This window comes from Erinaceus europaeus, chromosome 7 (genome assembly GCF_950295315.1).
Source record: "Erinaceus europaeus chromosome 7, mEriEur2.1, whole genome shotgun sequence".
Lineage (NCBI taxonomy): Eukaryota > Metazoa > Chordata > Mammalia > Eulipotyphla > Erinaceidae > Erinaceus > Erinaceus europaeus.
The window spans coordinates 114979332-114995621 of NC_080168.1; the positions used below are offsets into that span (position 1 = coordinate 114979332).

Genomic DNA, 16290 nt, shown 5'->3' on the forward strand with positions numbered 1-16290 from the left:
CAAGGAAGCCCGAGGGTCCCCCACAGCCAGTCTGTGTTGTGATGATCCCCGGAGGGAGGCCAGTCACTGGGTGGTACCCCCTTCTCAGATCCCAGCTTTCTGAATTAGTGACTCACGCTCTTTGGCCTTTTGCTGCCATGAGTGTCAAAGGAGAAGCATGCCTCCATCAACACCTCGGGCCCCTCAGTGCTCTGGGCGCCCAGAATAGAGCTGGCTAGCAATCAGAGCAGAACTGGGGTGGGCCTGGAAGGAGGGAAGGGGGAATGGCTGTCCTTGAAAAGCCTCCTGATGCATCTGCCTTCCTCCTTGGGTGTATCTGCGTCCTATGCCCCCCCCCCCCAGGGCAGCACTTCTTTCTGGCCATCCCACCTGGTGCTGCTCTGCCAGCCAGCTGCCACCCCTCCCCTCCTGGTTCTCCCTCTCCATGTTTTCCTTACACACTCAGGAGATCAGTCTCTACCCACATCTTAGGCCCAAGAAGTTCCAGCCCAAGTCACATTGCTCAGCCCATGAGGTCCTGGGCTGGGCCCAGGGAAGGATGGAAGGAAGCAACATTCCCCTGAGTGACACTCGGCTGGCGGGGCTGCTTAGACCTCTCTCTTGGGCACCTTGGGCCTCTAGTCATCTTCAGCTGAATGTCCACAGGCACTGCAGACTGGATCTGACTGAACAGCTGCTTTGTTCTCCTCCCTTTTTTGGTAAATAAATATATATACTTACTTATGAGGGAGGAAGAGGAAGGAGGGAGAGGGAGAGAGAGAGAGAGAGAGAGGAGACACACTAGAGCATCACTCTGGCAAATGTGATGCTGGGGATTGAACTGGAGACCTCATGTTTGAGACTCCAATGCTTAATCCACTGAGCTATCTCTCAGGCCACTCCCCTTTCCTTTTAATAATGGGAACTCTCCCCCCATTAACCTCTAGTCCATCATTTTTTCCCATTTATTTATTTATTTATTTATTTATTTATTCCCTTTGTTGCCTTATTGTTGTAGTTACTATTGATGTCATTGTTGTTGGACAGGACAGAGAGAAATGGAGGGAAGAGGAGAAGACAGAGAGGGGAGAGAAAGATAGACACCAGCAGACCTGCTTCACTGCTTGTTAAGTGACTCCCCTGCAGGTGGGGAGCTGGGAGCTTGAACCAGTATCCTTACACCAATCCTTGCACTTTGTGCCACATGTACTTAACCCACTGTGCTAGTGCCTGACTCCCAACTTTAATTTTTAAAAACATTATTGTCTTTATTTACTGGATAGACAGCCAGAAGTTGAAAGGAAGGGAGAGATAGAGAGGACAGAGACAGAGAGAGACCTGCAACACTGCTTCACCACTTGCAAAGCTTTCCCCCTGTAGGTGAGGACATGGGGCTCAAACCCAGATCCTTGTGCATTGTAACATGTGCACTCAACCAGGTGTGCCACCGCCTAGCGCCTAGCCCATAACTTCTTTACCTAGTCATCTGATGATGGACATTTAGGCTGCTTTTATTCTTTGGCTATTGTGAATAATACAGCTATCAACATAGGGGTGTGTATGTTTCTTCTAATTAGTGTTTGAGTATCCACTGGACGCATGCCTAAGAGCGGTGTTGCTGGATCATAAGGTCGTCACATTTACTTGTCTAAGGGCTCGCCATATAGTCTTCCAGAGGCCGTCCATCGCTTTTTCTGGACCCCCCTCTCCTTTCACCCCATGCCTGGCCTCTTTGCAAGCCCTGTCTTATCCTGCCTTTCCCCATCTTTTCTGCCTCTGGGTTACTAGTTCTGATGACATTTTCTCAAACACACAGGGAGCACTTATTATCTACACTCCAGACTTGGTGCTTTTCCAGTCTTAATTCTCTTAGTTCACACGCCTTCATTTTATAGATGAAGAAACTGAAGAAGCACAGACCAGTGAAGCACCGTGCCACGGCATCAGGATCTGAGCCCAGGTGGCCTGCTGCAAAATCTGGACTGAGTCTCTGTTACAAGAGCTTTGTGCCAGCCACTGCGTTTGTGGTCTCTCCCTCCTTCAACCCCTGCCATTCAATGCTTACAGACTGACCCTTCATCCCTTCTTGTCCAACAAAGTGATTTAATGGTAAACACTACTCTGTAGTCTGTTGTTGCCTGCTCTGGAGCAACATTTTCAGACAGAAAAGGAAGAAAGGGAGAGATGGCACAGCACAAGGCTCCTAGATGATGCCGAGGGGCTAAACCTAGGCCAGATATGTGGCAAAGCAGGCACCCTCCCAGGTGAGCTATCTCATCAGCCCCCAATTGTGTTTTCTGAAGCAAGACCTCGGACATGCTAATTACCTGCTTTAGTCTCTTGACACTCCTCCCTCGAGGCCCCAGCTTGTGCTAACATGTCAGAGCTCATTCCCAGCTTGGCGCACAAGCATATGACCCCAGCAAGCTCCCCACATATCTATGGGGATGTCTTGTGGTTCCCAACTCCCCTTACTCCAGCTTTCCTGTTTCGACTGCTCACTCCTGTGTCCCATGGGTGTGACTTGGGACTGTTTGCTTCTCTTTGAGCCACGGAAACACCTACCACATGGTTCCACACAGGGCAGATATAGCCGAGGTGACAAATAAGCCACAAGTAACAGTGCCCTGAGATGCCACAAGAGAGTGGGATTATTGGGTTGTCGGAAAAGCCCTGACACATTTTTTTTTTTTGTATAGAAAAATGTCATGAGGAGAGTCAGGTGGTAGTGCAGCGGGTTAAGTACACGTGGCACAAAACACAAGGACTGACATAAGGATCCGGGTTTGAGCCCCTGGCTCCCTACCTGCAAGGGAGTCACTTCACAGGCGGTGAAGCAGGTCTGCAGGTGTCTATCTTTCTCTCTGTCTTCCCCTCTTCTCTCCACTTCTCTCTGTCCTACCCAACAATGACAACAACAATAATAATTACAACAATAAAACAACTAGGGTAACAAAAGGGAACATAAATAATATTTTTAAAAAAGAAAAAAAAAGAAAAATGTCATGAGTTTTCTGACAACCCAACCCCCCATTAAACATCTGAGAACCCTTAACACTTATGCACAGGGTGCTGGGTCAAATAGTTTTCATCGGATACTCCTAGAATCTGAAGAAGCCCCAAGAATGGGGCGTTCACTTGCACCAAGTCACACAGCTTTGAGGTAGAGGAGCTGGGGTGGGAACAAGATGGGTTGATTCTCATGTCTTTGCACTTGACTGTCACACCTCACTGCCTCCGGATGTCAGAGGAATGCAGACAAACACCTCCATCTCTGAGTAATGTCCAAGACCACAAAACGGGAGCAACCAGCAAGTGATGTCAGAGAAGCATCGCAGCACCGACAGTGTCCAAATGGCTGAGAAGTAACCCGGCTGTCCAATGCACTCTCCTCAGCTCAGGTTTCTCAAGCACCTGCTATGTCCACTGAGGCACTAGTTTAACCCAGTAGAGCAGTGACAGCACACCCGCACCTCCTGGGGATGCCAAACCTACTGTAACGTTGCAACAATGGACTGAGCCTGGAGGACAGGCTTTAGACCGTGGGGTTGTGCAGAAGTACACGTGATGGTGGAGACAGCAAAGGACGGTGTAGGGAGGTTTCCAGCCAGCCCAGGTAAAATGTTCCAAGGGGGCTTGGAAACAAGTGCACCCCCCCCCAACCTCGTGTCTCCTCCCACTTAACAGGTGGGAAGACAGAGGCCTAGGAGAGGTTCCCACAGGATTTGCCTGAAGGCCATCAAGAACTCAGGGCCCAGGGAGTGCCCGTTAGGAGCCTGGCGGGGACTGGAGAGGACTGTGAGGGCAGAGCACAGAAAAGCCCAGGGGGAGCCTGTCACCAGGGAGGCGGCGGGGAGCCCAGCCCTGACTGCAGCTCGGGTTCCAGGCGGGTATCAACTGCTCGGGTATCACTGTCTGCCCGCACCTCCTCCGGCAGTCCGTGTGGACTGGTCCACCCGTGGTTCCTCAGCACAGAGCCTTGGTCTGGGGGGTGAGGGTCCCAAGGTCAAGGGGCGGGAGCAGAAGAGGCGCCGCCTTCTCCAGGCAGGCCTGCGAATCCGCATCGCCCCCCACCCCCAGCCAGCCGCGCAGCCTCCTCCCCCGCTGGATGGTACGCTCCTCTCGGCTCCTCTGTTGCCTGGCTGCAGTGGATGTTGCTAGAACCCACTCGGAGGGAGGAAGAGACGCAGGCAGCCTGCGGTGACCCGAGAGGCCGTCCCTGTCTCAGGGACCCTTTCCCGGACAGACGCCACCATGACCCAGGGAAAGGTACCGCATCTCCCCCGCATCCTCCGCTCAAGCTCCCTGCATCCTCGCGGAGCCAGCGTGCTGGACCACTGGGGCAGCCCTAGCTCCTGTTCCCAGGTGCACTGCGGGCCTTGCTGGAGCTAGAGGCCTCAAAGACCCGACTGCACAAGTGGGCGAGGAGCGCCTCCCGCTCTCCAGAATCGCTCTCCCCCCAGCTCCCTACCAGTCTGTGTCTCAGCATCACAGGGCACTGGGCTCAGGTCTCTTGAAGGACTCAGCCTGGGTGTCTGGTGTGTGTATGTGGGGGTGGGGGGCATAGTAGCACCATCTGGCCCAATCCCACCCATATTATGCTTACCTTTTGTACCCTCCCTTGCAGACCCCTCTGCAGACACCCTTGCCCCCACCCCCTAGGGCCCTGTCACTATTCCACATCTAGATGGGTTCCTGTAGTGGGGTTACCATGGTAACCTGCATAAGAATGCTCTGGGTTCTGATTTGGTTTTCTGAGGGTCATGGACTGGAAAAGACTGAGAAGGGGGAAAAAAAAAATTCCTTTAACTAGCGTTATGCCCAAAAATGTAAAGCAAGAGCTGGAGCAGGGGCCAGACTGGCTTAGTGGAGTTATGTAACATCAACAGCCTGTGGAATTATACAACTGTCAGGGGCTGGGGCAAACAGGGAGGGTCCTCTGGCCCTCTGTTTTGGGGTGCTCAGGACTGGGCAGAGCAAACAGAAAAAAGACCTCCCCCACATTTACCCCCCCCCCTTTCTTTGGGATGAGTCTCAAAGCCAAAGGCATCCTTTCCTGGACACTCAGACTCTGGGTGTTTTTTTTTAAGCTCTTCAGGCCTGAGGATGATGTCATTGGGTGATACCACCGCTGTTAGGCAGACCTCATTTGGACATGCTCTGTGTGTGTGTGTGTGGGTGTGTGTGTGTGTTAGGAAGACCAGATATGCACAAGGCTGGTCAGTGGTGGTAACCCTTTCTCTGGGCTCTGAACCCAGACACCCTTATTGTGACAGATTGGAAAAGGTTTCCCAGAACAAAGGGGGTTAGGTATCCACAGGCCTGGGCTCTGACACCTTAGCCCTGGGGGTGGGGGGCAGCAAAGGAACCACCCCCAGCTCTGCTGATGCTCACCCTCCCACCTCCTCACCTCATCCCCAGTGGTCATGGTGCTGATGTCAATTCCTGCCCTGTGTGGGTGTCTCAGTCCAGCCTGCTTGCCCCCTGCTCACAGCTTTGTGGTGAAAAGACCCCTATCTAGGTCATTGGAGTGGATGGAAGAGAGAGCTTCCTGCACTCTCTTGTCCCTGGACCACCTCGCCTCAGCACATCCTGCAAACAGGGAACTCTGCAGCTTTTCTCAGAGCTTCCAGGCCTTTCAGAAATAGAAAGGACCTGAGCCATATCAGTCTTCCCTTCTTTCTTTGCTTCTTTCTCTCTTTCACTCCTTCCTTCCTATTTTCACATCATTTTATGGGGGGTGGGTGGTGTTAATGGTTTATAGTACAGTAGCTGACACATGGCTACAATTTCTGAGTTTAGGTCCTTTTCCACATCCTGTACCAGGACCCCAATGCCCTCTCCATCCCATCCGCTCCCCTTCTTCCTCAGAATCCTTTGTTTTGGTGCAGTGAACCAGACCTTTCTTTCTTTCTTTCTTTTAAACATTTTTATTGTCTTTATTTATAGAGAGAGCCAAAAATCAAGAGGGAAGGGAGTGATAGAGAGGGAGAGAGACAGAGAGACACGTGCAATACTGCTTCACTACTCACAAAGCTTTCCCATTGCAAGTGGGGACCAAGGGCTTGAACCCAGGTCCTTGCACACTGTAACATGTGTGTTTAACCAGGTGCACCACCACCCAGCCCCTCAACCAGACTTTTCTTTTGGGAGCTTGACCTCTCATTCTCTGAAGTCTGGGCCTTTTGTCAATGCTTTCATGCAACCCTTCCAGCCTAGTCTTGCTTCTCAGGTGACACTATTAGGGCCTCAGATCTGCAGTGTGGAGCTGGGGCTACGCCAGTATAAATGGACTTGAATTCCCAGCCCTCCTTAGTGCATTTTCTTCCATTTCCTGGGTCTCATTTCTCTCATCTGTGAAGTGAAGGAAGGAAGCCTGATGCCTTGTGATCTCCCTTCCAACATAACATTCTGTGTTTTGTCCTGGTGTGGGAAAGAGGTGATTTAGGAAGCCCTAGTAGAGTGACAGCAGACTGGGATGCTCAGCCACGATGCTCTTGTCCTTCCTATGCCCCATAGTCCTTTCATTCCATCAGGGGTCTACCATGTGTCAGCCCCTTCCTAAACTTCCAAACCATCCATAACCAGCTCCTGGCTCAGGGACAGTGACCACTAGTGGCAGGCTTTCCTGAGATAGCTCTCCTTCCTCTGGTCTTGTGCCAGCTACAGTGTGCATCCCCGGCTGGCACCACCCACTGAGCTCAGTCCTTCCATCAGGAAAGCAGGAAGGTTCTGTTTTCCTTAAATTTGAGGGGCTATGATTGAGCAGTAGAAACTGTATGTATGAGAAGTGTACACCCTCATGTATCCATAAGTTTTGAGACTTGTACACACTGAAATCATTAGACAGTGAAGTTAGCTCAAATATCCACAACTTCATGCCATTTTTTTCATTTTTAATTTGGAGGAAGAAAACTCAAGATCCACCCTCTCCACAGATGTCAGAGAGACTATAGGGACCAGGTCATCACACACAAGTTTCCCAGAAGGTCTCAATTTTGCACAATGGAAACGTTGTCCCCTTGGCCAGGTCTTTCCCATTTCCTTCACCCCATCCCCACCACACACACCCCGGCAGCCCCCATTCTACTCTGTGCTTCTAGGAATCTGACTGTTGCTAATTCCATATACAAGTGAGATCTTTCAGCTCTTGTCTCTCTGTGTCTGGCCTACGTCACTTATCGTGACGTCCTCCCGTTTTGCTCATGTGGTGCCAAACGGCAGGATATCATATGTGCCACATGAAACACAGATAAACATTTATTAGTAGTATGAATTCTCTATACTGCTTAAAACAGGGGTGTGCAAGTACCCATGGAAGCCCTAGGAACTGAAGGCTGGTTTGGAGGTCTTAGGATATACCTTTTCCCCAGTGACTGTCTCTCTCTTTCTGCTTTGCAGCTCTCTATGGCTAATAAGGCCCCTGGGACAGAGGGGCAGCAGGCGAACCCTGAGAAGAAGGAGGCCCCTGCAGTGCCCTCGGCCCCGCCCTCCTATGAGGAGGCCACCTTTGGGGAGGGGTTGAAGGCAGGGGCTTTTCCCCCAGCCCCCTCGGCCGTGCCCCTCCACCCCAGCTGGGCCTATGTGGACCCCAGTAAGTGTCTCAGCTGTTGGAACTAGCGGGGAGGCAGGGGGTGTGGTGGGAAGCTTCCGGGAGTACTCTGCATGGTTATTGCATGAGGGTGCTGGTAAAAACAGATCAAAGGAGATTCTGAGCAAGGGCTGTCTGTAATCAGGGTACTCTTGGACGTTGAAGAGGGTTGTTATTTTTTTTCTTACATTTTATCTTTATTTATTTTTATTTGATTTGATGGGATAGAGAAATTGAGAGGGAAGGGGGATAGAGAAGGAGAAAGAGACACACAGAGAGACACACCTGCAGCACTGCTTTAACACTCATGAAGCTTCCTCACTGAAGGTGGGAACAGAGGCTTGAACCTGGGTCCTTGCACTGGGTAGCACATGCATTTAACCAGATGCACCACTGCTGGGCCCCCGAGGGTTACTTTTTTCAGGTCACTGAGTTAGGGCAAATAGAGTGGATAGAAGCACAGAGGTAAGTTAGGGGTGGCTTTCAAAAGGTTCTCCTGGGAGAAAGGGGTGAGGGAAGTCAGGCTGGACTTAGGAGGGCACAGTAGGCGACAGCAGCTGGGCCCAGTCTGAGCTGGACCCCGGTGTGTGTCTGTGTGTGTGTGTGTGTGTGTGTGTGTGTGTGTGTGTGTGTATGTGTGTTGCTGATGTTGGCCAGTCTATAGCCTTAGTAGGTATACACCCCCATGGAGACCTCAGACTTGCTGAGATGAGCATCTTGCATCTCCTAGTCTTTCTCTCTTTCCTAGACTCTCCTAGTCTCTCTCTTTTTCCTTTCCTCAGGCCTTTGTCAGGGGCAGGAGGGCATGACCTGGGGAAGGTGTGTGAAGACAGGGCTGGATGGTAACTCTCCAGTTGAGCACACACCTTACCATGAGCAAGGGCCTGGGTTCAAGCCCCCCACCTGAAGGGGACCATTTCACAAGTGATGGACCAATGCAGCAGGTGTCTTCCCCCTCTCTCTCTCCCTTTCTATCTTTCTCTGTCTCTCACCTCTATTAAAAAGAAGTAATCATGGGGCTGGGTGGTGGCATATCCTGTTAAGTGCACATAGTACTAAGTGCAAGGATCCGGGTTCAAGCCCTCCAAACCCCCACCTGCGGGGGTGTCACTTCACAAGCAGATCTGTAGGTGTCTCTCTTTCTCTCTCCCTCTCTTCCCCTCCTCTCTCAATTTCTCTATGTCCTGTCCAATAAAATGAAATTAAAAAAAGGCTGCCAGGAACAGTGGATTTGTAGTGCTGGCACTCAGCCCCAGTGATAACCCTGGAGACAAAAAACAAAAACATAGTAGTCACTGAGTGTGGTGGGCTTGTGCAGGCACCAAGCCTCAGAAAAAATCTTGGTGGCCAAAAAAGGAAAAAAAAAAAAAAAAAAGAAAAGAAAAAGACATGGTGTGAAGGTCAGTATCTGTGTTCCGCACAGGTTCTCGCACCCTCTCACACTCTTGGGGAGAGTGTCCCAGCCAGCAGAGACCTCACTGTCAGGCTGATCCGAGACATGGGAGCTGAGATCAGAGTCCCACTCATTCAGCAAGGGCCCCTCCTCACAGCCCCTCAGCCCCTCCCCCCACTCTCACCCCCAGCAGAATTCTAGAATGAATCTGGGGACAATGCCTCAGACAGAGTCTCGACTCACTGCAAGTGGCCACCATGGTTCGCACCACTCGCCACAAACCCCCTTTGCCCAGAACCATGCAGACACACCCCAGCGTGACCTACTGGAAGGTGCCTAAAGGTCTGGTCTGCATGGCACCCCACCCCTCCATCCCTGTCCTCACTGGGGGTTAGGGATGGTGGCGGAGATGAGGGTGGGGTCTCCAGGCCTCAAGTTTGCAATGAGAGAAGGTCCACCACTCCCACCCCCCTTCCCCTCCTAGTTTCCCATGTCCTGGCTGCCTTAAGGAGTATTCCCCAGGCTCCCCTTGGGACAGGAAAGCAGCCCTTCTTAGTCCCCCATGTGACAAACATTCACTGAAGTAGACTGAGCACATCTGTAGGGGGCTGGGGGTGGGTAGAGGTTTGCATGGCCTGTGTCACAAAACTGACTGCAGACCAGCAAGTAGGTGACTCCTGCATAGTGGAACAGACAGTGGAGACCCGGCCAGCTAGAATAACCCTCTTCTGGGAAGGCTTCTTGGAGGAAGGGGCATGTGCCTTGGCCCCTGAAGGAGTTAGCCTAGAGAAATGGAAATGAGCAGTTAAGGCTGAAAAAACAGAAGCTGCAGAGGCCTGGGTGAATAAGGGCACAGGGCTACAAAAATGTGGTCAGGCTAGAGAAAAGGGTGTCGGAGTGAGGAGCAGTGGAACTGGGGACTGTGGATGGTCATTAAGGAACTTGATCTTGAGTGACAGGCAGCAGGGGCTGTGGAGGAGCAGGGCAGTGCCAGGGCCAGCTCTGAAATATTAACACAGATGCTACCACCGCGGGAGCCGGGAAGGTCATGGAGAACTGGAGGGGACAGGAGAGGAGGGGAGTGGACGTTTGAGGACTTAGGCTCAGTCTCAACAAGAGAGAGATGCAAGGTGCAGGGTGGCAGAGCCTGGCAGAGAGACAGCCATGGGGTTTCTGAGTTTATCTTCTTTGGTATCACCAACCTCTGTCATCAAAAAAAGAGACACAGAGAAGGGTGTGACTTGCTTGAGCTCATATAACGAACCCCCCACCCCAGCCCTAAACAAGCACAGAGAGAGATGGAGGGAGAGAGAGGGAAGGAAGCCACAGCACCAAAGTTTCCTCCAGTGTGGTGGGCGCCGGGCTAGAACCTGGGTTGTGCACATGACAAAGCAAGAGCACTATCCAGGGTAGCAGTCTTGCCAGTCCCACATGGCAGCGCTTATTACAAAGTCTTTGGGATGACTAGAGGCACAAGAGCCAAGGTTCTGCCAGTTGGAGGCTGACAGGCAGTAGGAAGACAGGGAGGGAGAGGGCACGGATTCCGTGTTTGCCAAGTGGCGGGCAGCTTCTGCCCCAGGCACTTCAGTTCTAAATGACAGCACTGGCCTTTCACCTTTTCTTTTCTAATGTATTTCTGATATTTGTTAGGACAGACAAATTAAGAGGGGAGGAGATATAGAAAGGGAGAAAGAAAGAAAGAAAGAAAGAAAGAAAGAAAGAAAGAAAGAAAGAAAGAGCAACACCTGCAGCATTGCTTCCTGCTTGAGAGTCTAATGCTTTATCTACTCCTCCACCTCCCGGACCACAAGATGCACAGTTTCTTGCCTCCCCTCTCTCAGCCTGTCACCTTCCTCTGCCATAGCTCACTGGGTCCCCCACGCCCTTCACCCCCTCTTGCCTTCACCCTTTGGAGTCCTTGGACCTGCATAAAGCTGACATGACCGTGGGGCCTGTATTCTGAGTTCTAGAGCCAGACCTCCAGACCTTATGCCTACCCATCCACTTCATGCCTCTGTCCTACTCACACCCCCAAAGTACCTCCCCTCCCCGCAGCACCCCTCACTCCATGTGGTTCTCAGCTGGAGCCCAGGCAGGTGCTGAGACCAACCAGCTCCAGACAGAGAGAGGGAGAGAAAGACAGACACCTGCAGACCTGCTTCACCGCCTGTGAAGCGACTCCCCTGCAGGTGGGGAGCCAGGGCTTGAACCAGGATCCTTATGCGGGTCCTTGTGCTTAGCGCCACCTGCGCTTAACCCGCTGTGCCCGACTTAACCCTTAGCCCGACTCCCTGAGGTGGGATTTCTATCATGAGCCCTGCCTGTCCATCCACTTAGGCAACTCCAGCTATGAGAGCGGCTTCCCCGGAGACCATGAGCTGTTCACCACCTTCAGCTGGGAAGATCAGAAGGTCCGCCGAGTCTTCATCAGAAAGGTAGCTGCCTCCCCCACCAACCCAGCCTGCAGGGGTGCTTCATGCCCCTGCTCCACCTGACATGAGGTCTGTCCTCAACAGCCTCTGGGGTACCTTTGCTCTCCTTTCATCATGTTGGGGGGCTGTCCCAGTGACCCCTGAAAAGAAGGGCGGGAGGCTCAGTGTGGAGAGTAGGCTGAGTCTCCAGGAAGAGGGGGTCTCCCAGAGGGTAGCTGCCTTGGCCTTGATTGGGGGTTTTCCATGTCCCCCACTGCTCCCCACCTCCCAGGTCTACACCATCTTGCTGATCCAGCTGCTGATGACCTTCAGTGTCGTGGCGCTCTTCACCTTCTGGTGAGTCACGGGGGACATGCCACTGAGGCTAGGGTTGGGGTTGGGCCAAAGGCCTGGGTCAGACAGTCTCTACAGACTCTAGGACTGGAGAAATAGGTGACCTGGCACCAGAAGAGTGGCACCAGGAGACTCTGCCCCTGTGGGTGTAGGGTGGGCCTGAGCAGGCAGGTCCACGCAAGGCCCCAACTGGGAGCCAGAAGGGACGGGGTTCCTTGAGCTCCAGGGAGTGTGGGCTCTCCTCCCCCACACACCCCCCCATCCCCACGAGCTGCACAGGACACACATAGATGTTGAATCAGAGACCAAGACAGAGGGTAAATCAAATTCTCTCTCCCTCCTCTGCAGTGACACTGTGAAGGACTACGTCCAGGCCAACCCCGGCTGGTACTGGGCGTCCTAGTGAGTACACCCTGTCCCCAGACCTGCCTAGATACTCTCAAAGCACCGGGCTGCACGTCTCTGTTGACAGGAGGGCCCTCCTGGGTGTTTAGACTGAGGGGAGGGGAGGGTGGGGCTAGGCCCACTGCCAGGGAGACCCAGACCTTAGCTGTGCAAGGAAGGGGGCTGAAACACCTGGGTCCACATAATGATAATTACCATTATTAGCGCTTACAAATTATTAATCATAATAGCCACCACTTACAGAATGCCTTATAAGGGCTGGGCATTGTTCTGGGTGCTCGATACACAACATTGCATCGATTCTCCCATCGACTGCTTACAGTTGCCTCAGAAAACCAAGGTTCAGAGAGGTTGAGTCATCTGCCTAAGGTAACACAGATAGTCAGAGCCGAAGCTGGGATTCAAACCGAGGATTCAGGTTGAGGCTTGTGCCCTTAATCCCTCTGCTTGGCAGGCTCCCTCCCTTTCCTGCTTCTGGCTTCTACTTGTCCTCACCTCTTTCAGGAGAGTGGCAGGTGACTGAGAGAAGTGTTGTGCTGGTGGGGGTGACCTCAGCCTCCTGTCTGGGTCATGAGGGGGTCTTACTGGGTATGTCCAGGTAGGGACCACCCTGGGCTCAGAGCAGCAGTGCTCAGACCACAGTCTCTGAGCAGGGGAAGAGCCTTTGCAGGGGAGGGCCTCACAGGAAGCATGAGGGGAGTCGGGGACAGAGCCTGAACTCCTGATGCCTCAGTCAGAGTCACCTCTAAGGACTGAGGCGTCTTAAGCAAATGTAGGGGTATCAGGGCACACAGGAAATATTTGGTAACTTGTGGGGAGGGGGCTGCTGAGGTCTAGCAGGCTGCAGAGATGTTTGGTCTGGCAGGCTGCAGAGTTTGGGTCAGAATTAGGTCACTTATTATGGGATGGAGCTGCCAATGTCATATCCAGGAACTTGCACATGGTGGCTGTTCCAGGCCCAGGCTGGTGGCAGTGTGGGCTCAGCTCAGAGACTCTGTGGGAGCCCACAATAATCCTAGAAGCGCCCTGAATTAACATGGGCTGAGGAGGAGAGCCCACCTCCTCTCCATGCCTAAACACACACACACACACACACACACACACACACACACACACACACACACACCCTGACTCCTTCTTAGGGCAGCAGACAGTGGGTCCCCTATAGACCAAGCCCTGAGGCTCAGTCCTGGGAGCTGGAGGCTGTGCGTGGGGGAGCTAATGAGGCCCCAGGGACTGCCACCCGGGCTGGCCCACGAGGCAGGTCGGCGTGACTCCCAGCACGCCTCGGGCACCCAGGGAGTTTGGGAATGGAGGCCCTGCCTCCCATCAGGCCAGATGTGGGAGGGTCTTGTGCTCTGTGTCCCAAACAGGTGATGGGGGTGGGATGGGGTAGCAGCTCAGGAAGGAGCAGGCTCAGGAAGTGGGGGAAATCCCCTCTCATTGAGGGAGGGAGTGGGCAGGGCTGTCCATGGACTCTGCTTTTCATGGGGTGTCTGTCACAGGGCCTTAACACCAAGACACTGCCCTTTTGCTGCTGAGCCCCCACATCCAGTCTGCCCCCCCTGCCCCAGACTGCCTCCAAGTCTGAGATCTGCCTGGTCTCCCTTCCCCGTGCAAGGCCTGGCGTGTAGATTTTTGTCGTTTGCACTGCGCAGCAGCCCTGCTGGTGGCTAATCTCACGATGCACATCATCCAGAGCAGGAGGCTGCTGCTCCCTGAGCATCATGGTGGCACCGCAGCCCTCTCCACTGCAGAGATCAGGCCCCGCAGGGTAGTTACCCCACCTGGCCCAGCACTGGCTGAAAGCAGGGTTGTGGGGGGAAGGGTTGGGTGTGGAAGCTGGCCTCCACCAGGCCTCCCTCCTCTGCTCTGCTCCTCCGACTCAGTCTTTCTCATTTCTTTATTTTTTAAAGACAGAGACACAAGCAGAGAGAGTGTGTGAGAGAAACCACAGCACCAAAACTTTCTTCAGCTGAGGCTGGGCTCAAACCTGGGTAACACAATGCAAAGTAGTGCACTACACAAGTGAGCTGTTTTGCTGGCCTTCATTCTTTTTTTTTAACATTTACTTATTTTATTTTTATTTTATCTTATTTTTTTATGAGAGCACTGCTCTGCTCTGGTTTATGGTGGTGTGGGGGATTGAACCTGGGACTTCGGAGCCTCAGGCATGAGAATCTCTTTTGCATAACATTATGCTGTCTACCTCCACTTTAGCATTTATTTTTATAACTATTTTATTTGATAGAACAGAGAGAAATTGAGAGGGAGAGGGAGACAGAGAGGGAAAGAGACAGAGACAATTGCAACACTACTTCACCACTTGTGAAGCTTTCTTCTTGCAAGTGGGGACCAGGTACTTGAACCCAGGTCCTTGTGCAAAGTAGTAGAATGCACATAACCAGGGGTACCGCCACTCAGCCTCACTGGCCTTCATTCTTTCTGGTAGAGCCCTTGAGGCAGCTGTCACTGGGAGAATAATCACAGCTCCCAGCTGCACTGCCTTAGCGTGTGCCAGGCTGTACTCAGTGCTGCATTCTCTCTGTCTTCCCTCCAGCCCAGTGAGTTGGTAGCAGCCACAGTCTCCCTGCTACAAAGGCAGAAGCCAGGGCTCTCAGCTAAGTCACTTGCTAAAGTCGCAGGGTGGCAGTGGCTCTCTGAGCTGCAGGTCTCGCTGCTATTCCTCCCAACTATTTTTCTGAGGATCTGAGGACCAGAGAGAAAACTACAAGTGCGCTTACCCTCAGGAAGCTTGCTTCCAGTCTAGCCAGGGGGGTGGACCCACGCCCAGCATGCATTCACACAAAGGTATTATTATTGTTATTATTATTATTACCAATAATGTGGCCAATGACTCAGGGGAGACCAAGAGTGAATAGATGTCAGAGTGTTGGTCAACCGGGGCGGGCTGAGTACTTGTCCCTCCCAGGCCAGGAGGCTCCCACAGTCACTGTAGCTGTGGTTCAGCACCTCTGCAGAGCCAACACAGAAGAAGAGAATTTAGACAGAGGATTCTGCACTCTGCTCTTCAGACCCAGAAAACTCATGTTTCATCCAGAACCTGCATAGATGCCCCATTCAGTGCCAGGCCTAGGCTAAGTAGTAGATGTCAACCGCGCGCGCGCGTGTGTGTGTGTGTGTGTGTTTGTGTGTGTGTCTGTCTGTCTGTCTGTCTCTGTCTGGTGTGCAGGCCATCTGGGGTGGGGGTGCACGGAGAATACCCTTCCACCCCAGGCCTCAGGCACCCTTGCCAGTTGGTCCTTGCCAGCAGGAGCCAAGTGAAGTGGACACAGGGTGAGGAAGGCCGGTGGGCTGACTCCTGCAGAACACTCACTGCCAGGCCTTTGGAATCTTCAAGCAGGGGTGTCATGTTACCGGAGCTGCCTGGAGCTCAAGAGGGTGGAAGGCAGGATAGGAGGCAGGAGAACCAGATAGACAGAAGTGGCTAGATCTAACCGGGTGACAATGGGGATGGGGAGGCAGGGCAGACTGGGGAGCTGCCTGGGTAGGAGTCTGCACAGGGCCAAATGACTAGCTGGGTGAGGTCAGAGGAGCACCAGGAGGATGCTGAGGGCACAGGGCATCTTCTGCAGCGTTGCAGGAGGAGGGCCAGGAGAGGGAAGCTGAGTTGATCTCTGTTGGTTTGTTATGTTTGTTTGCTGCCAGGGTTATCACTGCAGTGTCACACCTCTACAATTCCACTGTTCCAAGCAGATTCTTTCTTTCTTACTTCCTTTCTTTCTTCATTCCTTTTATCCTTCCTTTTTTTTTTTCTTTAGATAGAAAGTGAGAGGAGGCCAGTTGGTGGTGCACCCGGTTAAGCACACATAGTACTGAGTGCAAGGACACACGCAAGGATCTGAGTTTAAGACCCCAGCTCCCCATCTTCAAGAGAGAGGCCTCACAAGCAGTGAAGCAGGTCTTCAGGTGTCTATCCTTCTCTCTCCCTTTCTTTCTCCCCCCCCAATTTCTCTGTGTCCTATCTAATAAAATGGGAAAAAAGGGTCACCAGGAGCAGTGGATTCATAGTGCCAGCACCAAGCACCAGTGAGAACTCTGGAGGCAAAAAGAAAAGAAAAGAAAGAAAAGTGAGAGCCAGGGGTGGGTAAGAGAGAAAGAAGAGAGATATCACAGCGCTGCTCCACCACTTGCTC

At 52.6% G+C, this 16290-nt stretch overlaps 1 protein-coding gene across 1 annotated transcript in view; it reads left to right on the forward strand.

Moving 5' to 3' along the window:
• The first annotated feature begins 4075 nt into the window (after positions 1–4075).
• FAIM2 (Fas apoptotic inhibitory molecule 2) overlaps positions 4076–16290 on the forward strand; it is a 32462-nt gene continuing 20247 nt past the window's right edge. Inside the window, exons 1-5 of the mRNA XM_016190581.2 lie at positions 4076–4248; positions 7381–7573; positions 11301–11398; positions 11667–11731; positions 12077–12130. Of these exons, the coding sequence (XP_016046067.2) occupies positions 4234–4248; positions 7381–7573; positions 11301–11398; positions 11667–11731; positions 12077–12130 (425 nt within the window). The 5' untranslated portion in view covers positions 4076–4233. The remainder of the gene's footprint in view (positions 4249–7380; positions 7574–11300; positions 11399–11666; positions 11732–12076; positions 12131–16290) is intronic.